At 35.7% G+C, this 15508-nt stretch overlaps 1 protein-coding gene across 1 annotated transcript; it reads right to left on the bottom strand.

Moving 5' to 3' along the window:
• Positions 1-9700: 9700 nt before the first annotated feature.
• On the bottom strand, positions 9701-15288 carry LOC140137184 (neuronal acetylcholine receptor subunit alpha-10-like). Its single transcript, XM_072158839.1, has 7 exons — positions 15187-15288; positions 14626-14768; positions 13895-13939; positions 13511-13620; positions 12318-12545; positions 11011-11324; positions 9701-10284 (listed from the first exon to the last, which is right to left on the bottom strand). The coding sequence occupies exons 1-7, from the start codon at positions 15251-15253 to the stop codon at positions 9764-9766; spliced, it is 1428 nt and encodes a 475-aa protein (XP_072014940.1). The 5' UTR covers positions 15254-15288; the 3' UTR covers positions 9701-9763.
• Between the last annotated feature and the right edge of the window lie 220 nt (positions 15289-15508).

The raw sequence follows: 15508 nt of genomic DNA, 5'->3' as shown, positions 1-15508 counted from the left end.
TTGTCAGCACTAGAATACGCGCATGATGTCACCCAAGGTACACATTCAATTGCATTGATGATCATGATATTAAGGGATCTGGAATGAGCGTTTTGAGCGTTTCGACAGTATTTTTTGTGGAACATGAGAGCACATCAGACATATCGAATTGCATTCTGAATACGAAGAATGTCTTTCTGATATCAAATAATTTTCATTTTTTGAATTTCACGATATAATACAAAATTTATGACAAATTATTAAAATTTGATATTTTTCATATTTTTGATATATAACAGTCCTCGGAGTAAATTTTATAAATCTAATGATATATTCTTAAAGTGTATGTAGCTGGGAGGAAAAGACTAAATTGTTTTGGGTGTTTTGGGGAAAAAATCCATACCTTCAATACGAAAGGTCAAACTTTTCAATTGATCGTCGGCTTTTCATCCCACCTACATACACTTTAAGTATAAATCATCAGATTTATAAAGATTACTTCGAGTACTGTTAAATATCAAAAATATCAATATTTAATCATTTGCCATAAAATGTGTATTACATTGCGAATTTCAAACAATCAAAATTATTTGATATCAGAAGGACATTCTTCGTATTCAGAATGCAATTCGATATGTCTGAAGTCCTCTTATGTCCCACAATAAATACTGTCCAAACGTTCATACCCCATCCATTAACTATGTTATGCAAAGAACATTATACAAATATGGCCTATATTGTAGTAAATCAAATTTGTTGCAACTAGTACCAAGTTGAGAGATACAAATTGCCAGATTGCTTGGGCTAATTGTTTCGATTCTATGCACAAACACTGTAACGCTTAAAATCACTTCATAGTTATCTGCTCCGAGCATTGCTCAAAATGAGATTAACACAATAATATCCAATGGGGTATTATTTGTTCAATTAGATCTAGTTTTATTCTAATTCAGGTATTGTAGTTCATACAATAAATAGAGAGATACAAAAGCGAGATATCTACCATTGGGCCTGAAATTAGTATGAATCAAACTAGTCAGTATGGATTTTTATATATAAAAAACAATATATAAATTATATAGTATAAATTACTTTGCCACATCCTTGCTTTACGATAATGATACATAATATCAGGTAGCATGTAATCATGGTAATGGTCCTATATCCATGATATAGCAGCCGCAAACTAATTATAATAATTTATAGTCCATTTAGCTTCCTCGAGAAAGGGACGTCAGTACTCTCTCGGCGTTACTTTGCGCGTTTACTGATGTACCACCTTTGATTGCGTATGTAAACACCTCAGTTTTTTAGTCAATGTGCGCGAGTTAATACTACGCGCATTGGAGCACATAATGACGTCACTCTCTCGACAACATCGATTTGGATGTACCTTTATATAGTATGAATACTTACCTCAGGGTAATACCATAATTACTTTTGTTTATGTAATGTATTCATAGATGCAGTAGCTGTTTAAGTCACATAAATCGAAATAAGTTAAAACGTCCTCTCAAAACAAGATAACAAGTTCTTCTAATGTAAAATTGCACATCCAACTGGCTTGGTCAGCAGTGAGGTACCTTGCAGCAAAGCAGTACATTAATTTTGATTTTATCGAGCACTGATTTTAAAAGAGTTTACAATATACAGTCCGTACAAAAACACCTGTAACTTCCCTTAATGAAGGTGCATATCTATCTCAATTTTGGCTGCACGTACGCGACTTTTGTCGTGGTAGATCATTTCGAAACTCCCGTGCATAATGACAGCAGGGTGATACACAACTGCTAACTGAATTCATCAATGTCTCAATTACAGATGCATACTATAATAATTATACTGACGCACATAATTTGCCAATATCTGGTTTGCTTATTCGAATTTAGTCAATTTTCAATATGTTTGCTGTCAACAAGTTACTAATACCTTACCTATTGTGTGGACTGTATGCTTTATACAGTGCGGTAACTACGTGTGTGTAATTAGCGGAGGGAGTCTGGTATATATAGTGGGGACATTACTAATACCACCACTTTATAGCTCGAAATGTTTGTTTTATAATAAAATTAGCAAATGATGCCTTAGAGGAAGAAAATAATTATCGCATTATTTTTGGTGTATTAACTTTCACTGACCGGAGAACAAAATAAACTTGATAAATATCAAAAACGTACAAATTAGCTATGCTTTATTTAATTCCATAATTGCATTATCTTATCGTTGTAGCCATGATTTCTCAAAAATATTTGCACATCAGAATGGATCATATTTAACACGCACTATCACATCAGTAACATGTCAACATACTTAACATTTGGCCGGCCGGATCTATATGGGACCTGCTACCACAAAATGAGCCTAAAGTCGCAAGTTGGTAGTTTTGGGACACCCTGGCTGACTGAGTAGGTGTTCTTTGTTTGTCCGCGCACTTGTGAATGACCAAATGTGTCCCATTCACAAAGAACAGGATACTTTCAACTTTCCGTTCATTTCGTAATAACATGCACATTACATGATACCCTTCATAGAAGTAGTGGTGTCTTATTTTAATAGTAAATACCTTCCGAATCTTATCTTCCTGTTTTAAAGGTCTATTCAAAAATTCTCAAAAATAATATTGTTCTTTAGTTCATTATAGTTCATTATAGTTCATTATAGTTCATTATAGTAGAGAGTTTGTGAGGTTTTGTGTTTGAATTGTACGTGTACATTATTGTATAGGCCTAGTGACTAAGTCAATGTCTTTTATCGCATCGCCTCGTCATGACTATTTGTAGGATTAATCACTATTTTGACAACAAATAAAGTAATAAATTGAATGAATGAATGAATGAATGAATGAATGAATGAATGAATGAATAAAATGAATGAATGATTGATTGATGGATAATTAATTGAAAATTAATGATAATAAGTGTAGTACCAAGGACAAAGTATGTACATTATAATTAACTCCAGGTTAATTACTTTATTTATCTGCGCCATTACGCAAACTTACAATATATAATTATTAAACAAATAAAACGAATTTTCCATTAGGATTTTCTAAGGATTTCATCGAATATTAATTTGCTTTAACGAAGTGACCGTGAGCGGTTATGTTGCATAATGTTTATGTGTTCATGGTTCATATCAATAAACCATGATTATTGCGTGGGCAAATGTCACATCTGTTTAAAATATTCATACTTGTATGTAAAATAAATGGAGCGTGTTTGGAATTCATTATATTTAGATCAAACATCAAACAACCGTGGTATGATATGGTTGATGATGATCAAGTAGATAAAGTACCAGCTGAAGATTTGACATTTAACCCTCGTCATACATTTTGTTACACGAACTTCGAAGGGAACGTTGTTGCAACACCCTAATTTTCTATTATAAACGTCTTATAATGTTACATTGGGTGAAGATATGTCCTACTTATGAGAGGATTTTAACATTGCAATATTAATTGACTTGATTTGGGCTTGTTTGGTATAGATGTTGAGAAGAGGTAAAGTCAGAGGATACTTGGGATCTGGATATGTTTTGTAAAACTATGGTTTTGTGTGTAATGCCCAAATGTTTCACCGTAGCTAATTGTTATTTCTGCAGTTTTATATGTCAAATTTAATGTCAAACAAAGTAAGTAAAGGGAATTTTGGGACAGCTTCTTTACTATTGTCATGATGACTTTCAAAAAATTTTGTGATTTTTTTTATGGATTGTCGCAAAGTTATTACTGCTGCTCATGTCACTAGCTTATACCAGTAACAAACGATTTTACTAAATGTGATTCGATGCTAAAATGTGATTTACATTACTATCACACAATTTTACAACATAGCATTAATATCTCTACGATATTTACCTACATTTTATATACCTAAAGTAAATATCATTCTTTTATATGCATACATTACAAACCTAATATACTCTTGTGAAATTTTAGGCCTGAAATATGTTTAGTTTGGGCGATATGACCAAAAAATGTAATTGAGTTTTGGTGGAATACAACCGTGAGTTACATGTACTATTCTATACCCGGATTAAATGCCACCGGGATACACATTTGTGACCTGCTACCACGGGCAAGTTGTTAGTTTCGAGACGTCCTGGCTGCTACGTTGGTGTTCTTTGTTTCACACGCACGTCTGTCTGTATCTCGTTTGTGAATGGGGCACATGTACCATTCATGAACACGGTTGTTTGATATAATCATTTATTAATTTTTCTAACAAAACATTATATAAATGTTCAATTTTAGACCTTAATAATACCAACAGCTATCACACTAATGACCTGTATATACACATATATTTTGGAGCAATTTTTAACATATATTTTCGTTTCTATATCAAATTATTCATCTTTTTCTGCATTTTTGTGGTACTTTTTATTCTATAAACTGTACATTTTTGGTACATTGAGGGCGCAATTTTCATTATCTTAAATTTAAATTAGCCAAATAATATGAATTGTACCTTACATTCCATGATAAAAAGTGTTTGGAAAATTCCCTTGTCATTTGGTAATCTTTTTGCTGATGATCTAATACCATTATACAAGTGAAAAGTTGCAAACAAAATTTAAGATAAATAGCGCCCTCATTGTTCAACTTTTCTTTAAAATGACTCAATTCTACATCCCATCAAACAACCGTGTGAAAGACATACTGCTTGTTTGTACAGATGCGCGGCAAACAAAGAACATAAGCACAGCAGCACAGCAAAGCAGCAAGCACAGCAGCCAGGATATCTCAAAAGTACCAACTTGCGACACTATTTTTCACATTTCGTGATAGCAGGTCACGTTTGTGCCTTAAAAATCTAAACCACTTAGTTATTTAATCCGGGCCATGAGCCTCAGTGTAAGGTTAACAATATCCGGCGTTACAAACTAGCAAACTAGCAATTAGCAAACTACGGCAATGTTCACGGGCCATTTTACTGGTTAAAAAGCCCAGGGTAAGTTGCGACCCAATCCCAGTTCTCATCCGGGTAAAGTCCCCACCCAAATTCCTGGCCAACACATGGCTCCCCGAGACTAATTTTGACTCAAATCCCGGGTCATATGACGTCAAGTCCCGGACCATCTCTAGGTACACATGAGCCGGAGTTGCAATTGATAGGTGCATAATATAATAACATTATGAGTAATTGTATTGGTTCATGCTAGCCGTGTTACATTGAGTCGAAATTATCACAGGTGACACGGTTTCAACGAATGTGTCAACACGCTGCTTCGTAAACGTACTGACAGCAACCATAAAAAGTTTTACAGATAAAGTTAAATTTTGGGTTATATAAATGGTTTAAAAAGTTTTAAGAACATTCAACAATATTTCAACAACAATCTGTTGCAAAACGTTCAAACATAATGTTATTAAAGTATTGACAGAATATTTTGCAAAAATATATGCCAAACAGTATTTTAAAATAACATTTTCACAACATTTCAAAAATGTTGTAGTTGTTTATATGAAACATTCTTAAACACCTATGAAATTCCTCGTAATTTCATTGGTTCCTGCCCGTGTTTTGCCCGTGTGATATGACACGATATCACACGGCTGGCTGCCGGAACTACATAACAAAATGAGTAAGCCGGAACTACATTTCACAACCTTGACCCATTATTGTCGTGACCTTTTGAACACATAAACAACATTTCAATCATTAAATCATGCATAAAAAAATGTTATTACGTCGCGTAAATCATTGAATAAATTGAAATGACATTATTATATTTTTTTTACATAATAAAGGACAATTAGATCAATTTTACCAACACCACCGCTTAAACTAAAAAAACATAATGGTGTAGAGGTTTATGTAAAACAAACCAAAAAATTACTGTCGGCTGCTAAAATACCGACATATGACAGCTGAACACACAGTAAAAATGGATCCCGTTATGGATTCTGAGAAAGTCTATTTTGAAATTGCCCCTGGCATGTTTTTCGACATATTTGAAGATCAAGAAATGATCGATGTCGCTGAAGAAGCGGATTTGCTTTTTACAAAAGATACGCCTGCGCCTACAACCAGCCAAGCCAGTCATGTGGATGAGGACCTTGCCCCGCCTGTGGCATCGAACACCTTTGCTTGCTTTACGTTGGAACAAATGAATGAGATCGAAGCAGGAAAAGATGCTATACGTACCAAATATTCAACAACATGGGGTGTCAATAGATTCAAAGGTGAGCTGAAGTTTTAAACCCTATGCCACGGCGAAATATCTATTCATCACCCATGAGGTGTACTATTCCAATAAAAAAAAAATGAGCAACAACTATAATAATCATAGCCTAGTGTACTAATGCCCGAGAGTAATTTTAACAACATATCCCCAAACTTCCCAAAAGCCAAGCAATACATGTACTTTAAATTTAACACTTAATGTGACCCTTGCCTAGCCTACCTCCTACTTGCATGACTTAATTTAAAGGCTAGGCCTAACCTAATTCATGAAAACAAATGTAAATTAGTGAGGGCCTAGCTTCAGAAATCCTAATAATAGTATCCGTAAAAATGCACAAAACCAGCCTGATATTAGTGATAATGATGTACGTGTGATGACCACTTGCGAATGGAAATGCGGTGTGCGTCATATTTAATATAGCTAGGCCTACACACGAAGAAAACTTCTTTGAAGACCTACGAAATGCATTGTAATTGATCAAATTAAGGCCTAGCACTGGGTTAGTTCTGTTAAGCTTACACATTTTCAAATGATTTGTCATTTTTACAGCCTGGTGTAAATCTCGAAGCTTGTCTGAAGACATTGAAACCTGCCCGACCGAAGAACTGGCAGAGAGGCTTCGAAGATTCTATGCAGAGGCAAGAAAGATGGATGGTCAGCCATATTCCAAAAACGCTCTGTGTGGACTTCGCTCGAGCATACATAGATACCTAACATCAGCACCCCACAACAGGCAGATTAACATTATGCGGGATGCGCCATTCAAGAGAGCAAATAACATGCTTGTTGGTGTCCTTAAGAAACAAAAGAATGAAGGGCTTGATCATAGCAGACATCACGAAAACATCCAGAAAGCTGACCTGCACACACTAATGGAGTCAAATGCGCTAAACCCCAACACCCCCGAGGGTCTGCAAAAGTTGGTTTGGTTTCTAATCCAATTCAATTTCTGCCGCCGTGGCGGTGAAGGCCTTCGCGAACTAAAGAAGGACTCCTTCGAGTTCAAGATGGATGGTAAAGGTCTTGAATATGTCCAGCTGCGGTATAATGAGGCCACAAAAAATCACCCAGGGGGCCTCGTCGACACGAAAGAGCCGCAAAAGAAGATCTTCGCCACTGGGCAATCCAAATGTCCTGTTGCAGTACTACGCAAGTATCTAAGCAAGCTTAGCCCAAAATGTGACGCCTTATACCAACGTCCAAGACCCAACCTGAAGTACCCAGATCATGAATCTCAGTGGTATATGAACATCCCTCTAGGGGTTAACAAGCTCAGAAACATGATGAAGGTAATCTCAGAAGAAGCCGGTCTATCCAGGGTATACACAAACCATTGCATCCGCTCAACATGTATTACCGAGTTGTCAGAGAGTGGGTTCGACAATATAACCATTTCACGGCTGAGTGGTCATCGCAATCCGACAAGTATCACATCTTATTGCTCAGATGCTAGTGAAGGTCAGAAAGAAGCGATGAGTAATGCACTGGCATCAGCATTGACCCCATGCACAGCTGTGGTACCATTCAAGGCACCACAAGTAGGTCTACCTCCACCACGATCTAACATTGAACCACCAACGCCTAGCCTACAACTTGATGGGCCTAGCTCTACTGGACTGTTTTCTAACTGTAACTTGAGCATTGGCAACATCAATGTTTACTGTCAGAAGTGACTTTATAAATTAAACTTAAAGTTAACCCACATAGATTTTTTTTAAAGGTGATTAATTAATTTGAAAAAAAAACTATTATTACTGCATGATAAACTTCTATATCAATATGTTCAAGTACCAGAACTTTCTTGGCTTCATCCTTACGTTTCTGAGGTCCAAATACCAATTGTTTTGGGATTTACTGTGAGCTAACTGTTGTCTCAACTTTTGAGTTGAAGGGAGCCCTCTATAATAAGCAATGTGCGCCGTGCTGTTCATGTCAATTCACCCATGGAATTTTCATTCGGATATCTATCCATTGCAGTTTAGATAGATACCTGATTTTCATGAAATTTAACAGTCTGGCCCCGGGTCTGGCCATGTCACAATGACATATTGCCACATACATTTTTGGTATTAAACATTAAACTTACGCTAGCCATAGAAATTGTGTACCGTCGGAAGCGAACTCAATCCACTCTGTAAACTGTCCGCTCTTGCTCATCATGCCAGGAAAAACACTATTTATTTTCGCTCAGCAAGCTCATTCATATCTTTCATAGAATTCATATCTTTCTAAAACACCATGCTATGAAAATTGTAATTTTTTTAAACACATCCATGATCGTACAGAGTACGATTCAGAGGTGCATTTCCGTTAAAATTGCCACAAAATTCAATTTAAAGTTCACGTGTTTGCAATCTTATCAGCTGGATCGGGCTGTTGATACTCGTTGTTTATGCCGCTTCACCAATAGTGCGCAAAGCGCAAAACAAAAAAGTTCGTTTGAAATTTACAAGTTTCAGATAACTCTTGAATCAAATAAATATTTTTTTCACCTCATTTAGTACAACGGTTCAAAAACTAGAGAATTAAATACTTTGAAATGTCTATAAATTATAATTAGAGAATAAAATACAAACACTTCATTCATAAAAAAGTTGTGGACACCACGGGCGGCTCACATAGTAATTTACTAAATTTACATATGGATTAATGCACTGTACCATTATTTTTAATTTCGTGTTTACCGCTGTAAATAGCTTGCGTAGAGAAAAATTCCGCCTGTAATTTATTTATTTTGATATTTTCAGGTAGTTCTAGAAAGAAAAAAAAAACAGTATTTTAAAACATATTTATTACACAGTTTAAACTATTAAATTAAAATGCTAAGAAACGTAGAATTTTAGCCTAGATTCTTTTATTCAAGTCTTGAACATTTCCGGATTTAATTGGCCGAATTACGTTGCGGCGGCTCACATAGTAATTTATGAAATTTACATATGGATTAATGCGCTGTACCGTTATTTTTAATTTCGTGTTTACCGCTGTAAATAGCTTGCGTAGAAAAAAATTCCGCCCGTAATTTATTTATTTTCAGGTAGTTCTAAAAAAAACAACAGTATTTTCAAACATATTTATTACACAGTTTAAACTATTAAATTAAAATGCAAAGAAACGTAGAATTTTAGTCTAGATTCTTTTATTCAAGTCTTGAATGATCATTTCCGGATTTAATTGACCGAATTACGTTGCGTAGTAACTTCAAAGCCGGGCTTCCAAGAGCCGCAGGAAGTTATTGAGCTCGCCGATTTTACGTACAGGTAAATGTTACTCAACGCTATTTTGCTACATCTGAAAACTTTATATTTCCAATTAAATGGGTGAAGGTGTTGAAGAATGAGAATAAAGGTATTGTTTTAGACCCAGCCGTGTGTCTACGGCCTGATATCACACGGGCGAACCATTATTTTTACGTGGAACAACTCGGCCTGCGGCCTCGTTGTTCCACTTAAAATAATGGTATCGCCTGTGTGATATCAGGCCGTAGACACACGGCTGGGTCTAAAAACAATACCTTTATTCTCTAATTTTAAAAATGTTTTCATGACCTTTTATATTACTTCACGTTTAACGTTAAACTAATAAAAACATTACCTTAAATGGGCCAATTTTCTTCTAGTTCATACAATATGTCATCATATTCCCCCACGCTCCCTGTAATAATTTGAAAACCGATGTAAACCGTGCAAACAATAGTAAACATACTGAATAAGTACAGAAGCATGCGATCTATAATTATGGATACACGTCGCCACTGAAGATGTTCTAAAGTGTCAGCATTCTTGCTATCGATATCATCTTTAATGTACCTTAATAGCTCTACAGTTTTATTGAATGTTTTAGGTTCAACGCCAACAGAATCTTCGTTTTCATTAGTAGCATCAACTTTTCCGTTCGCATTGTCGTTGTTGTGCTGATTTTCACAGATGTCCGCTGCATCGATATGGGGAGCTTCAAATGAATAAACAGATAGGCATAGGAGTCTGGGAAATATTTCCAAGAAGAGTCGTTTGATCCACCTTGGCATCGGTTGAGATATGCCACTCACGTGCATGACAACGCCAGTGGAAATCACAGAAATACATACCATGGCAATCATGCATATGAAATACGTCCCTGAAAAATATAAACAATGTATATGTGACCTGCCACAACGAAATGAGTTTAAAGTCGCAAGTTAATGTCAAGTTTCAAGACATCCATGCTGACTGAGCTGATGGCTTTGTTTGCCGTGCATCTATTCATTCAAGCCAGAAGTATGTATGTGTGTTCTTTGTAAATGGGGGCACAATTGGCTATTCACGAAGAATACAAAGACCGCCAACACAGTCAGCCATGGCATGTCATACTGACAAGTCACATACAGGAATATAGGTCTAATTTTGTAAGGATTTGTGTAGTTAGGGCAGGGTCGCATCTGGTCAGTCCTCTCATGAAAATATACGGGCTCTTTCTCCCCCAACCTGCATCACCTGTTGTTGATCATTACCATATTCGATTATTGAGAACGGGCAGGGTTTTGTGGCATTATTAATATTAGGGTTTACACCTTAAACCATCCTGTGACATGCGTTCAGATAAAAGGGGCAATGCAATAATAAATTATATGTACCCTGGGGACGAACTCTTAAAATAGCCTTCTAAAATTCGCAATACAATTGCTCCCCTTTTGACGTGCCCACAATATTTCCACTACACTACATTGTTGCGCTTCTCATAATTTCTGCTTAGCAATGTAAAATGCAAATAAAATAACAAATAAAACTACAACTTATGAAATTTGTATTAACGCTTCGGTTCAATCTAGAATAAGTAACATGCCCGGCCTTTATTGCATCATACCGATTAAGGGTGAATCATCGGAGCTCGGTGGCATATTCTCAGCAATTATTTGTTGAAAAACGACCAAAGCCAACAAATTGGTGATAGATAACGTCAGCTTCTCTCCGCAATCAGGTGGCAGGTAGAATACCAACAGCGAAAGAATTGAGAGTAATAGACATGGCAACACCATATAGTAGATGTAGAATGCAGCTTGTCTTTTGAACACAAGTCGATAATGTATTTCTGGGTAGGGCTCTGGACAGCATATATATTTTGTTACTACTCGCCTAGATCGGAAAGCTACCAAGTCCCAAACACCGTTTCGTACATATCTGTTAAAGTTAGAGAAAAGAGTCCATGTGTAATGTTAGCCCTATTCTATTACCCCCACAAAAGTGGTATATTTGAGTGGTGTGGAGGTATCATATTAACTACTGCGTTGCAGTGTTGTTGGTTGGGTAAAAACCAATAAGTGGCATACCATTGGCAAGCATGGACTTTAAGCTTTTAGAAAAACAAGTTTAATATTTAATTATGTAAATATTATGCAAATTAGCTCATGAATAATTAATGAGCTCATAGCCAAATATGATCAAAAAATTATTTTCATTTACAATTTTGAAGTGTATTAGTACATCAATGTGTCATTTTTATGCAGTTTTATATACACTGTCGTGTTTCTACATATAATAAAAAGAAATCCGAGTTACTTTGGACCATATAAAAAAAGTTTATGGACATTTTTGGGCTATTTTTAGGGTAAAATTTGGCCTAAAAATGGTCAAAATATGCAGGTTTCCAACATTCTAAACCATTGTAATGATGTGTTAATGGTAGTTGTATTAGGAAAAAAGGTGTTTTGTTGATAGAGAAGTGATAAATTATCAAAATTATTCCAAAGATAAGACCTTATTTGTGTAAATATTTTTTTACATGCATATTAAGTCATTTCGTGCCATATGGCACGAAATTGATAGGGGGTAATAGAATAGGGCTAATCTCGTCGTTGCCAACGAATCACCATAATAAGTATGTCACTTTGAGACTAATTATACAGTTTTTTGATGATATCTTCGGTAATACACCGATTTGGAACTTCTTATTTCAATGAGTATGTTAATTAGAAAATTAGGGTCATTCCTTTGAGACCACGATGTTAAAAAAAATTATAAAAACACTATAGGCTACCAGTATCACGCAGTGTACATGTCAGCATTTCCATAATGAATTAGTCAAGTTTACTAGAAACATTTACGTGTTCTTTTTGCATGAATTCTTGAAAAGTACAACGTTATGTTATGTAAGTTTGAAGGAAATCAACATACCTATCCTGTGAGGCATCAGCACCTTTTTCAGGTTCCAAGTTGATTTTGAATCCATCATGAGACCAGGAGAGAAAAATGATATTACACACTTGGGTGTCAAACGGAAACCATCTAATTCGAATGTTGCATGATGTCGTATAAATGACTGGAACATACCAGATGATCGTACCGTCTGAATAAATCTGAGCCCTTGTGTCAGGTTTGAATCTCTCAAACCCAACATCAGCACTGCAAAAGAATGAAACACTTTTGGTTAATAAATGCATATCACTTTTCAGGCAAGATAGTACTGACCAACCCTATTGTTAAAACCATCTATTTTGAAACATATGGTTCAACACCACTAATTATCTATTACACGGGTTTCAATGGGGAAATTGCTACTTTCGGGTGGAAGTTTCTCATAATTATTCAGAACTCTTGCAGTTAAATGCCACTAATATCAGGTGAAACTATATGATGTAGATGCCAAATGATCAAAAACTTGTTTTAACGCACTGAACCGTAAACACCTTAAAATGGTAGTGCGCCATCGAAGCTGAAAGTTACAATATGTAGGGCGAATATTTACTAAAAACCGATGCCGTGCGTATGGATTCTGGTAATAATTATTACAAGATAAATGTCATACAATGAGAGAAAATGTACCATTTTGAAGCATCAAACCCTAAAATGTACTTTTTTTAGCTATATAACTTGGTAAATTTCAGCGATTTTATGCAGTCTTTTCAGATGCCATGCAAACAAATAGTTACTCGTCGTATTTCCATGCATCGCCCAGGCCTATCACATCCCGACAACTCCAATTAATATTTAGCCGTGCGGTTTATGCAGACCCCTTCCAGACCAGTCTTGGAATTTTGCGAAAAAAAATATTGCATACTTGTCTAATCTGTATAAAAGCAAAATTTTCCTATACCTAACTCAATTTGGTCAAAACATGGACTTGGTAGTTTGCTTACTCGGGTATTTAATATAATATATTTCGCAACATTTCTATTGTTTTAATACTGCTACGGATAATATTGGGCATTAAGGATCCTTTGATATATTAGCTTATATTGTAATGTGTGCAAGATATATACAACACTATATTTGCCCGGTCCCCTATGACGCTATGTCACTGCTTGCTGACCTGCGCAGTACGGCATATTTCGTCTGCTTGACAATATCTCAGATGCAACATTACTCACCTATTCTCGAGCGTTATATCGGGTATCCATATGGATGTAATTGGCGCATTGAAGGTGTCAATACCGTCGTAATCTTCGGGATCCCATCTAAGATATTCGTCAATCCATACCTGTGATGCATTGTAAAACAGAGCTGTGATGTTGCCCGATGCGAATATTGAGGCTTTGAAATGCGCAATAAAGATTTTTCGGCAAACGATGTGCACATCAGCGTGACGTCAAATGACGACATTTCAGTTCTACCCGCAAAGGCTTATGCGATTTACCAAAAAAGTATTTATTGCTCATGTTCATAATCTTATACGTCTTCATTTTTAATTTTCTCTGATACTTCTTTTTCCCTTCGTTTTAATAATTTATGTAATATTATCTTAATTCACTTACCGTTTTTATAGATGTTCCAACTGACAAGGTCTGCTCTCGTGTGTCCTAATTACAGAAGTAAGAAGCTGTATTATTTATGCTAAAATATTCGTTACAATAACATAACTAATATTCACTTCTTCTTCTTCTTCTTCTTCTTCTTCTTTTCTTCTTCATCATCTTCTTCTTGGGGAATGTCTTCACTATCGAGTGCAAAAAATAATGAAGGTCATGAGGAAAGGGTGGTAATCACGGGCATAGATATTTGTGTTTGCTCAAACACAACATTGCCATCTAGTTCTTCTTCTTCTTTTTTTTTCTTTTTCTTCTTTTTGGAGGAAAAGAATAGTGTATATCGTGATCTCATAAGTAAATTCCAACGGTCAAAATATACAAAACCTTATTTACAACAAGTGGGCCCTAGTTACATAAACCTCATATGGGATATGTAACGATTTTGTCATTTTGTGTAAGAATTAACAGAATTTACCATGAAAACGACTTTGCTTATTTGGTCATTTACAGACTACGTTTTAGGTAGTTTACAGTTAAAGACGATCGAAGTATCAGAAGAGGTGTCGGGACATTTTCTACAAGTTGACATAAATTGCACATGTGAGGTTTATGTAAAGTGGTCCCACTTGTTACATGTAAGCTTTTGCATGTAACGTTTTCAATTACATATGAGATATTACTCGCCCACCGATGATATGAAGACAAGAAAGATCATTGCAATATTGTGTTTACATTACCAAGGCTAGAAGGTTTCTAATTAACACTCTGTATGTAACATTTGTGGTTGTTCTAGCATCAATCACAGGTCGGACATCCTTCACATAGTTCTGGAAGAGATGGCGATGTAGGTCCACCAATGTTTTATTTCGGACACAGCATGCTAGTTAAAGAGATAATGTTGGAAGAAAGTAATTTCCAACAGGTTTGCGGCCTATTTGAGACATGTAACAAAAACTTTTAAGTTTTATAAATATGCTAACGTAGTACGTTAGCATATTTATTTTAGAATTTATAATATGGTTAAGTAACCACTTGGTAAGCTTAGGTGCTACGTCTAGTTTGGACCTATGGCGCTATCGGTGGCCCTTAGGTTCCAGTGACGCTTTATATCAGGCCCTTGAGATGTACAGTGTGTTCTGTGTTTATATAGTGTTAACGTTTTTTATTTACATAAAAACGAAAGCACTTTGAATGGACTGTGCTTGGTACGTTACAATGAGTCATTGGTACGATTGGGTCATTGATAGTGCCATAGGGTTTGTACCAAAATTAAACACGGTGCCTCTATAGGGTCTTACCATTTGGAAACAGCTGCAGTAATATCAGTAAAATGACCTTAGTTACGTGCATGCTCCCCATTCTCATTTGTACATTGTGCTATCATAGCTGCTGTCCACTTTTACTAAAAATATAAAGAGTGATATAAAAATAGATGTTTAAAATCCTTAGGTTATACCAGGCAATTGAAATAAACTTCCAATTTGATTATTAACACTGTCTTCAAATTCTGAGCAGGAACGCTATTTGTCCGCATTCAATTTGCTACCTTGATAGAAAAGCGGACAAATACTATGTCTCCAAAGTGGAAATTAATACAATGTTTTCTAGCGGGGTGACCAC

This window comes from Amphiura filiformis, chromosome 2, assembly GCF_039555335.1.
Source record: "Amphiura filiformis chromosome 2, Afil_fr2py, whole genome shotgun sequence".
Lineage (NCBI taxonomy): Eukaryota > Metazoa > Echinodermata > Ophiuroidea > Amphilepidida > Amphiuridae > Amphiura > Amphiura filiformis.
Note: the sequence above shows the minus strand (reverse complement) of the source record. Positions and strands in the feature narration are given on the sequence as shown.